The sequence below is a fragment of the Passer montanus genome, unplaced genomic scaffold, assembly GCF_014805655.1.
Source record: "Passer montanus isolate IOZ18808 unplaced genomic scaffold, ASM1480565v1 scaffold15, whole genome shotgun sequence".
Taxonomy (NCBI): domain Eukaryota; kingdom Metazoa; phylum Chordata; class Aves; order Passeriformes; family Passeridae; genus Passer; species Passer montanus.
This window is the reverse complement of record NW_024362051.1, coordinates 6137131-6148300: the sequence shown is the minus strand read 5'-3', so window position 1 is coordinate 6148300 and position 11170 is coordinate 6137131. Positions and strand designations below refer to the sequence as shown.

Sequence of the window (11170 nt, the reverse complement as noted above, 5' to 3'; positions counted from 1 at the left end):
GACTCTGCAAGGGAGGAGGAACATCTATTTACATCCGTGAAGTTCCCGCGTGTTGCTACCCTGTTCTTCACGGAGCAGAATATCGTTCGAGTGTTCATTAAAGCAACGATAAACCGAGCTTATTTCCTGAAACCTTCCCCATGCTAAACACGCCCAACAATGCTTTTTGGAATATTTTTCCCAATTTGATTCACTGAAATTTCCTTTAGATTTAGAAACATGATAAAGCTAGAAAAATTAATGTTTAAGTCAATCTGTGGCAAAAGGTGGCACCCCTTCCCAGGTGAGAATCTCCAAATCTTATTTCCAAGGTTCCTGGGAATCTCCGCGGAGCGCGGGCATCCCCGGAGCGCTCACAAGCGGATGGTTTCCAGCTAACAGCCCCATTCATACAAACACACACACCGCCCTCCCCGGCAACCCTCCGCTGATGGGGAAGGTCCCAGCTGGGCAGGGGCAGCAGCCGCCGCCCCATCGCCTGCGCTCCCTGCGGGATGCTCGGGGCGGGGATGGGGGATGTTCCCCCCGGGGTGCCGGTCCCCCCCTCCCCGCCGGGCTGAGGAAGCGGAGGGAGCCGTGGAGTTGCTCTGCATATTAATGAGCCGGGAGCGAGGGCAGCGGGAAGCGCTTTAAAGGAGGAGAAGGCAAGGCAGCGGCAGAGCGCAGGCAGCTCCGCCGGGAGCCGCTCCGCCGCCCCCTCCCCGGTGAGCCAGCCCCGGGACCGGGGCCACGAACCCGGGCGAACGAGCACATCAACCCCCGGCGTCTCCCTGGGTACCTGCTGTCTCACAATGAAGCTCCTGACAGCAGCTCTGCTCCTGCTCTTCATCGCGATGTGCTTAGCCAGCGCGGAAGGTAAAGTGGTTTATTCTGCTTATTCCCACATAAATCTCTTTTCCAGCAATTTGTGTTTGGTTATTGATAGCCCTGGCTTAGGTTGAGCTATCCGCTGCACGGTGGAAAGGTGTGATGTATGGAATCTGTGAGTAAGGGAGCTGCAAGTTATGCAAAGGTGGAGGAGAGGTAAAATAGAAGGGATGAAGTTGTGTCTTCATTTGCTTCTTCAGTGCAAGGCAAAGAACTCACCGTGGGGCAGCTCGTGCCATGTTCTTCGTTATTCAGGAATAGAGCTCAAGCATCTCCTTTGAAACTGAGCGTGGTTTTCAGGGCAAATGGAGCAGAGCTGGATGTGAGGTGGTGGCACAGTCTGCATTTTCTGCTGTGCACAAAAATGATGGTTAAAAATTGCTCAGCTTTTGTCTGGCTATGGCTGCACCACAGCATCCATGCAAGGAGAAATGACTCAAAGTCATACAAAGTCCAAGTGAGGCACGAGTGAATGAGAAAGTAGCCCAGACATGCACTTGCTTGCTCAGTTTAAAGCAAGTTCTGACTCTTTCATTTCCTTTCGTTAAATACAATTATATTTAATCACAGCAGGTGCACTTTAAAAAATCTGTTATTTACAAAGTCCCAGAGCATATGTAGTGCTCTAAAACATATTTCCCAGAAAGCCACTACCTTTTTCTGGGATATACCAAAGGAAAAAAAATCTCTTTTTAAGCTGATCAACATTTTAAAAATTCATCTTTTCCCACCAAGGCTTGAAAGAGCAAACTGAAGTTTTTCTGGATGCACACAGGCTGGAGGGGAAGGGACGCTTGGTATGCAGGAAGCTTTGCAGGCGCATGAGAAAATGCTTTCTCTTGTAGGCGTGAAGTGCAAATGTTCAAGAAAAGGTCCTAAAATAAGATTCTCTAATGTACGGAAGCTGGAAATAAAACCGAGGTACCCATTTTGCGTGGAAGAGATGATTATGTAAGTTTTCCTGCATTTATTGCTTTCTGTTTCCCTGTCAGCTGAACTGCTTCACCTTATCTGCAAGTTCCTTCTTTGTTCTTTGTTTTCCTCATGCCCTGGCATGCTAATTCCTGGGCATAGTAATTTGCTGCATCAGATTTAAAGAAAAAAAAAAAAGTGCAATTCTGATCAAAATCCCAGGTATCATTTTTTGATACAATTTTTTTAAAATCAAATAAGTATTTTCAGAATGGTTAGCAGTAAAAATATTGTCATTAATTCAAGTGAAAATAGGGAAAAATTCTACTCCAAGCTGCCTGATACAACACTCAGAACAATTTACTCAAGTTATTCAGAGAATAAACATGAGCAGAGTTTGGTCCGTGGTGGTTTCTGAAAGGAAGAGTTACCCCAGCCTGCATTGTACCAGAGGGATCTTCTTCACCTGCTGGGGTTATTCAGCATGTAACAAAATTCTTTGCTCTCAGTGTCCCTGCAAGTCAGGACCAATGCTGCTGTGAAATCTCAGGCTGATGTAGTGGGTGACCAAGATAAGGCAGGTACAGGGATTTTTTTACATAACTGGCTAAAAAAAGGAGTTTTTACATTTTAAATACGGGTGGGTTTGGCTTTTTTCCTGTCCTGTTTGGATGTCATAAGATTGCCCCCACAAAGCACCATTCAGCCAGCACATGGTGCAGCTGGATAAGAGCCAGAAGGGCAGATAATCCAAAAGGATTGCACCAACCCCCCCGCCACTTAAGAGGGGGGAAAAGTGTCCCAAGATGAGCCACAGCCCAGGACAGTAAGGACTGATTGGATCCAGCATTGTGCTCCCCCACGGAACCCTTGGCTGAGCAAGGGGGTGTGTGCAGGCTGCACAGCCCCTCCAGCACCCTGCAGTGCCCACGGGGCTGGGTGTGCCCGTGCCCCTGGCACAAACACCACAGCAGAGACCACGGACTGCCCCCAGGGCCCTTCCGGGCTCAGCAGAGGGCTTCTGGAGAAGGAATGGAGACTTGAGCTTCCTTAGGCTTCCTGCAGAGCCAGAGCAGCATCCCTGGGAGCAGTGCTGAGCTCAGGGAGCGTCAGACCCACATCTTTGAAGCCCAAACCTGCTGATGGTGACCTGAACAGAAACATTATTGCAGAGCAACCCTGCCTGAATCAGCTCCTCACAGCCTTACTCTGTTTGCTTTGACCCTTCAAAAGTAAAGTGATGTCATGGAGGGACACTAACTCTTGGCATCCCACTCCAGGTATTTGCCCAAAAGCAGATGGTGACCGGGGGTATGAAATAAATCTCATTAATGCAACATTTTACTTCCAATCAGAAATCTGGGAAAGCAAGAAAGCCATGCAGGAGCAGTTGCTTTTCCAGCCTGACAGGGCAGAAGTTGAGCAATACCGTTCAAGGCTGAGGCTTGTCCAGGGTTTGCAGCAGCTGCTGGGACAGAACTGTCCCATCACTGTCTCGTTACTGGGGGTGTCTGCAGGGCAGGCAGGGCAAACCCACTGCCATCACCACCTTTCCAGCTACCCTGATGCAGCCTGAACTCAGCATTGAAAGCGCTGAAATTAATATTCTGGGAACCAATTAATCCGGGAGTCTCTGGACACGGCACAGAGGAGCTGAATTCCTGCAACTAAGTTTTTGTTGCTGCAGTGATCATCCAAAACGAGATGTCAAAGCTGTGTCCCCTTCTGCCCTCCTTGAAAGCTCTCATATAGCAGAAACATGATATAAATTATGTTGGAATGAGAAACAGTGAGAATGGGGGTGCAGTTAGGGAGGTTTTGGCCATAACCCCCAGCAGAGCTGTGCCACTGGGTAAGAGACAGTTAAACTGAGCCCTCAGTCTAGTCAAAACCTATCAAGATTCATGGTACATCTAGCAGTAATTGTGAGTGTATCTGTTTCCTGGAATGAGGGGAAGCAGCAGAAAATAGGAGGGAAGTTTAACTCTTTATACCTGAAATGCTCTGAAACACCCCCTCCCATGTTTTGTCCCATCCCAGAGTGTGGGGATATGTCAGGCTGAGAAGATCTGATGGGAAATGGGCTCACAGTAGTGCCTTTCTCCAGGGGCAGTGAAGGCAGCTCCCACAGCAGCCTGGGATGAAAGGACCAGAGCCAGGATCCCTGAGGTCCTGGAGCCAGGGCATCTGTAGGCAGAGGTGCAGCCCCTCCATCCCTGCAGATGAGATGTGTGGGGGCACAGGGTGCTGTGGTCACAGATTGACTCAGGGTGTTTATCACAGCCCTGGAGGCAGGGACATACTGGGGAAAATTTTGGCACAGGGACACTCAGACAGCAGGGTGAAGGCTCCAGCCACCAAGCCCTGGGCAGCAAAGGGACAAATTCCACTGGAGGAATCTTACTGGAGGTGTAGGTTCTGGTGTTTCATCCCTTCTCCATCTCTCTCAACCTCTTCTTGTAGCCCATCCAGGGAACTGCTCACTCAGCTCCCACAGCACCTCCTAGGCACATTCCCTTACATTTGTCACATCAGCATCCCCCAAACAGGTCCAGGTCATCTCAGGTGCCCAAACATGCTGCCACCCAACCCTGCATCCATCAGGGGCTGTCTGAGAATGGCAGAGGACCATGGGGCTGCCTTGGGAACATTTCTGCTGTCCATCCTCCAGACCCAAAGCAGAAAACCTACATGTGATGTAAAGCAATGCATCTCAGCCTGGGGAAAGAGCCCATTCCCCTGAGACTGGTAAATCCAGAGTGTCCTTCACTGCTTCTGGTGCAAATGTAGGGCTTGCAGCTTTTCAGAGGTGTTCCTGCTCCTCTCCTGCAATTCAGCTTGTCCATCATTTTCTGGAAATATCCTCTATAGTCTGTCAGAAGAGAGAAATGCAAGGCAAGGTCTGGATGAGCCAGTGCAGACAGCACAGCTGAGGTGGCTGCTGCATGGAGAAACCCTGCTCTGCCCCCAACTCCCTTAAAACTTACATCACTCAAAACTACAGGAAAACTCCCCTTGTGTGGTACACACTGCTCTCAGAGGAGTTGGCTGAGGACACCCTTAGAGCAGAGTTAGTCCATTGTTTTGGGCACTGACCCTTCCCTTTCTGATACCTGCAACCATTAAAGGCTCTTCCACTGCTTTCCCATGCACTGGGGAAAAGTCCACATCCTCCCAGAAAACAACCTGGAAATTACACCTTAACATTTTGTGACCTTAGCTGGAGATGGAGCAGAAAAGAGGAGCAGGGAGGAAGGTGAATTGAATAGAAAAACCAATTTGAACACCTTGTAAAACCTTGAAATTGGAATTGTGGTGAGACCTCCGTTCAGTTCATGCAGGCAGCATGTTTTAATTTGTGAGGCACCAGGAGGGTGAGATGAGAAAGTCTGCAAGGCATTTTGTCTTCCTTTCTGAACCAAACCGTAAAAGAAGCCCTCCAGTATACACAGGTGTTTCTGGGTTTCTGCCATCATTATACTCATGTCTCTGGCAGCATTTAATTAATTCCACTATAGGGTTTTAGTTAAACCAATGACTGGCTTTCCCTGTTATGGATGGTATTTCCAGAAAATTATTAATTCTAATACAAACTGTCATTGTGAGTTGGGTTTTTGGATGTTGTTTGGGTTTTTTTTAATCACAAAAGTAGTAAAAAAACCAGAAAACTTCTCTAATTTGAGCCCCAAAAGTGGGGTGCTCTTGATGTTTCTGGAAAGCTGTCCTGCTGGGACCCAGCTCCAGATCCCTCATGTCACCTCAGCTGTGGCAGCCTCACTGAGCCCTCCTGGAGGGAACCTCAAATGGTGAAAAGACTTTTGCCATGTTTTGTCTCCCAGCGTGCTTGGTCCTGACAGTCAGGGGACACCAAACTGGCAAGGGGAGCAGGATCAGGCGGGGATCAGAGGAGGCTGAAGCCCCCAGGGCTGACGCTGGGGCTCAGAGCGTGGGCACACAAGCACTCTGCCACATGCAAGCATTTAAAATACTACAGAGTTAAGGAAAAAAAAATAAAATAATCAATGAAGCAGTTCTGATGAATTCTCTTGGATGAAGTATTGTTGAGTGTAACAGAACTGTCTCCTCAAAGTCCTTGTGGTTGCCTGAATGAGCCCTAATTAAATTAATTAGCCTCAAAAAATGATATCTAACACTCAGGCAGAGCGGACCCACTGATTAAAGCCAGCAGGAATGTTTTCATCTGGTACAACCTCAATGCCCTGCACGGAGGGAGAGCAGCTGCTCCGACCTTACCCAGTAAAACCCAAAATATCCGAGCTGATCTCTGTGCCATAAAGCACAGAGCTGGAAAACCCTTACCTGCCCTGCTGGGCCAGAGCCCCCCGGCCCCTTCTGGCACGGGGTGGTGTCACATCCCTGTGACCTGTCCCTTGCCTTGCAGTGTGACACTGTGGACACGGGTGAGGGGGGAGCAGCAGCACTGCCTCAACCCCAAGCGCCAGAACACCGTGAGGCTGCTCAAGTGGTACCGAGTATGGAAGGAGAAGGGCAGGTGAGTCCCAGCTTGCTGAACGGGGGAGGAGGGTCTTGGAGGCAAGTCAGGCAACCAGCAGCGTTGAGGAACAGAAAAAAGAGGAAAATGCACACGCTGGCAAGTGCTCCATCCAGCACAGAGGATGCATTTTGTTACCAAAATTACCATTTTAAATGGGTGTTCTTGATATTAATTTTTTTTTCCTGCCACAAGCAATTCTTGTTTCTATTTTGGCATTAGGCTGTTCTGACTATAAATAGTAATTATTTTTGGTTAAAGTATTCATCAGCTGACGTTCTCAGTTATTTACATACACTCACCTCCCTTCTATGGGTAAAAATCCAAGATGAAAAGTTAAACTACTTTCACACAGTCACGAGAGGAGCAGTCAGGAGAGATGGAAAGTGGTCCTATACTTCAATCACACCACCTCAACATCATCAATGCTTGATGAAGCAGGTATTTGCCTATTTTAACAAGCGTGTCATTCCCAGAAAAAAAGGTAATTTTCTGGTAAAAATCTGACAGCTTCTCCTTTGTAAAGAAGGTTGGGGTTTTTTCTAAGTCATAGGCAGAAGACAGAGAGTGAGACATGAATTCCTGATGGCCAATGGTGATGTCTGTCCCCATCTGTAATCAGGAGAGCAGCACAACTCCAGCCACAGAGAAGAAAGAGCCTCCACACACAGTACAGGTCCATCAAACCCTCATCCTCCTCATTTGGTGGGGAATTTGCTCCCCAAAAGTGAGCTCAAGCAAGCAAAAAAAAGCCAGGGAGCAGCAGGCGCCTCTCCCTGGCTGCCCAAGGTGCCCGGTGGTGCCTCAGGCCATGCCAGGGCACAGCAAGCCCCTGGCCATCTCCCCGAATTCCTGCCAGCTCCCTGCATCTGCTTCACAAACAGAGCACGTGGGGAAGCCCTGGCTATTGCATAACCACAAATTTACACTCTTCCCATTTCTTTTTTCTTTTTTTTTTTTTTTACATAAGGCTGTCATTAATGACAAAGGATGCTCAGCCCCAGGCTTGTGCCCTCAGGAAACACACAGACAGACGAGCCCATCAAGTGTGCTGTCAGGAAATAATCTAGAAAAACGAAACAGAGTAATATTTCAAACAACAGATATTGTGAACATATTGTCTATATACAGCTCATGATAAGCTTCAACATTTGTATATGAGATAGGGATTTTCCAGCATTTAAAGTGAGTTAGGAGATGTGGATTTCTTCATGTTATTTACCCAGATAATTGTGGTAGAGTTTGTCACTCCCCACATGCCTCTAAGATGTGACAGTGTCAAAGTCTAACAATCCCCCCAGACGCTTTATGGATATAGGAAGCAATCTGGTGATGGCTGGAGTCAGTAACTTACTTTCCAAATTACTCAAGTACAGGCTAAAAATCTGGGGTTTGGGGTTTTACTAATTTTTTGCTGTTATTTTTTATTATTGTTGTTATTTTTTATTATTGTTGTTATTTGAAATGGGGTTTTTAAATTCCTAGTTTAAACACTGTGCTCTTGGCTCTTCTTTTGTTTAGGGTTTATGAAGAATAAGAGAAAGTGGTACAAGGAATGGAGTGGACTCCCTCGGCTGGCATAGGACTGAGCTCTACAGAAGATTATTTCTCTCTCGCAGACATAAGACACAAATTCTATATTATTATAAAGCACTTTTTACCAAGGGTCAGTTTTTACATTTTATAGCCGTGTGCAAAAGGCTTCCAGATTTCACAAGCATCTGTTGCACTTCTGATTCCATACCCGTCTGCTCTGTACTGAAATTAGGAAAACACCTGCTTTTCGTTTTAAAGAAGTTCTTTGGGGAGTTTTTTTGTTTTAATTATTATTCATTCATACTTCACTATGATTGCAATCGAGCTTTATAAGCTCACTAGGCAAACAGAACTGTTTGTGATGGGGTTGTACAGCCACTCCCCCGCGGCAGTGGCACAGCTTCGGGCTGGGGCTGCTGCTCGTGTTTGCAGCCTCCCCCTCAGCCAGGCAGAGCAGGGACCAAAGACGAGTTTGCTGGGGAAGATGCCACTGAAATGCTGTGGCTGTACCTGCAGAAGTGAGGTCCCTCAGCACCTCGTCGGGTGAGCGTGAGCATCACTTGTGTACCTCTTCTTTAATGGACCTGAGGTCTTGCTGCAAGGCGAAGCGTCCTCTGTCTCCCATTTAACCTCTCATGCATTAGAAAGCATTTCTAACTCATTTTTATTACTAAGAAAATGTGTATTTTTTTTTCCAGCTGAAGCACTTAAAGAAAGTTTGTGGCTTCAGTACTGAAACATCTTAAGCTTCAAGACTATTGTGTATGTTTTCCTAGATTTGTAGCAACAACAAAAAAAAAGCCTTTAAAAGGTACCTTTTTATGAAAAGTATGATAGGGCAAACATATAAATACGTATGTATGTTTTAGTCACAATACAACATATTCATTATTTTGAATGTAATACTTCAATGTTAAGCAGTGCATTCCTCTTTTTAATATAACAAAACTACCTTTTCATTTGTAAATACATTATAGGAAGTCTCCCTATATTATCTCGCTGTATAATGTACTGTACTGCTAAATTATCATATGCTATTTAAATGTTTGAAATATTTAGAAAGTTGCATGCAGATTTCATATTTCTTTCTAAGACAAATGAAAAAAGTAATAAAAAACATGTTTAAAAAAAATTTATAATTGTGTGTAAATTTCCTTAAGCCATCAGGGAACTCCTGCCACTTTCAATCACTTGGCAGCTGAATTGGTTTGGGGGAACGGGAAATAGAAGATCAGAGAAGATGATTAGAGATAGGACATCTTGATGACACTGGAATTAGAAAACATTATTCCAGCACAATTTACTTTCCTTTCTCATTTTAGGATTTGGACTTCAGCCAAACCCTGAGGAATGCTGTGACATAAAGAAAGGCAATGCCATTTGCCCGTAACCACTGGTCTAGTGTTGTGTTAAGTAAACATAAATCAACAACTTCAGTTCATAGAAAACCACATATAAAGTGATTTGGATGAAATCTGGGTTAGATTAGGGACAGTCATACAACAAAAGTCAGGCAACAAAAACCTGTGAGCCACCACCTCCTCTTCCTGCCCAGTTTCTACCCTCGCCCACAGGGAACAACTTTGCACCCAAGTGCAAACACTGCATCCTCCCCAGATAAAAGGAAGGTAACAGCTTGGGGGGCAAAGGCAGCAAGAGTTTAAACACATGAAAAGCTCCTGGTGCTCCCTGAGTGGCTCTGCTGGCCTTCCTGCCTGCTGCCAGCTGCACGTGGGGCTGCTCCTGGCATCAGCACAAGCTCAGTGACAGCAACCTTGTCCTGCAGAACCAGGGCACTGCCTGGCCTCAGCTCAAGGGTTTCCTTTAGTTCAGACAAAATAGGAAAAAAAAAACCTTCATATATATATATATATATATATATATATATCCTTAATTACTGAGATAAGCACCTGGCAGAGCTGGAGGAGAAAGAGGATTTCAAAGTAGTTTCCTATTCTTCAAAAGTATGAAGATCAAGTTTCAGATATCTATGAGTAAAACTCTTGAAAAATTCCCCAGGGTATTTAAGAAATTAAATCTCTGGGGATATCAACCACAGAGGGCTGTTTCTGGCTGAATGTCTGAACCCAATCTCTGGCCAAACCCAGACCTGTGATTGAGCCAAGCCACCCCTCTTCCTTCTTGAGTCACATTTTAACAAAACCAGTAGTTTTCCTTGAGAAGATTTGATTTCAACTGCTGGTAGACTTCAAAACACGTTCCATTTTATTTAGTGACTACTGGGAAATATATTTCCTAGGAAAATGTTGATATGGTTGCACAAGAGGTGGTTCAATCCTCTGGGAATGGTGTGCACAGCTCTGACCGCCCAAGCACAGGACTCACTGACTCATACCTCACAGGACAGGTTCATCTGCCAGACCAAAACAACCAGCATCAATAGAAACTAAGCACAAAGAAAATCAATTGCATTTTTTTTTCCACTTGCCAGAATGGGAGACCAAAAAAAAAATCACAAACCAATTAAAAAACAAACCAGCAACAAAAAAATTGCTGGTTTCAATACTTTTATTTCCTACAACCTAAAATCTTTTGAATAAAATAACACTCAGAAACAAGAATTAAAAACCTAAAGAGAAAAAACTGACTCTGAGCTGGTTTTCCCATGCCTGTAAGCCTACATCTCCAGGCAGGGTTGTTAATTTTCCAGGAACAAGAGGAGAATCCCTTGCCGTCCCTGATATGCAGTTGTAAAGGGAAATACTGCATCAGAAGGTAACAGCCACACACAAAGCATCAGCCACTTTCCCTCAGACTGAAACATCTCTGCTAAAACATTTAAATAAATATAATATACATATGTATATGTAGGTACTTCCTCCATCGAGATTTGGCAGCAATCTTAAGGTTTGGTTTTGTTTTTCCCAGCAGATTTCAGGCTGTGAAGCAGCAGGAGACCCTTCAGCCCAGCCTCCCTCACACACACAGCACACATTTGTGCTCTGAGATTGGAAATGAAGCTGCTGATGTATGGTCTGAGCCCACACCAGCCAGCCACTACTGCTCCCCAGCTCCCAATTTACCTTCCCAGGAGCCTGAACATTTGCAGGGGAAGCAGGAGCCTTGCTTCATCCTGGGGTACAGGAGCAGGACACACGGACACCACAGGACCTTTACTTGCTGCACCACGAGTGTGTGAACCCACCCCAGAGCCTCCGAAGAGGGCAGCAGGCAACTGCAAATCCAGCCTGCAAATCTGCTCCCTGGCACCCTGCAGGAGCACGGGAGAGCTGCCCACACAGCCCAGCCTTGCCCTGGGCCTTGGGTACCCACAGGCTGCCCCATCCCAAACCAGTGCTGTTAGAATTATTTTAACAAAGG

The 11170-nt window shown here is 46.0% G+C and overlaps 1 protein-coding gene across 1 annotated transcript; it reads left to right on the top strand.

The window, feature by feature from the left end:
- The first annotated feature begins 545 nt into the window (after positions 1–545).
- On the top strand, positions 546–8960 carry CXCL14 (C-X-C motif chemokine ligand 14). The gene is made up of 4 exons (XM_039701766.1): positions 546–855; positions 1713–1818; positions 6182–6292; positions 7814–8960. The coding sequence occupies exons 1-4, from the start codon at positions 792–794 to the stop codon at positions 7827–7829; spliced, it is 297 nt and encodes a 98-aa protein (XP_039557700.1). The 5' UTR covers positions 546–791; the 3' UTR covers positions 7830–8960.
- The last annotated feature ends 2210 nt before the right edge of the window (positions 8961–11170 follow it).

Coding starts and splice junctions, on each gene's coding strand:
- CXCL14 (XM_039701766.1), top strand. CDS start 792: ATGAAGCTCCTGACAGCAGCTCTGCTCCTGCTCTTCATCGCGATGTGC. Junction 856..1,712: donor GTGCTTAGCCAGCGCGGAAG/GTAAAGTGGTTT, acceptor TTTCTCTTGTAG/GCGTGAAGTGCAAATGTTCA. Junction 1,819..6,181: donor TGCGTGGAAGAGATGATTAT/GTAAGTTTTCCT, acceptor CTTGCCTTGCAG/TGTGACACTGTGGACACGGG.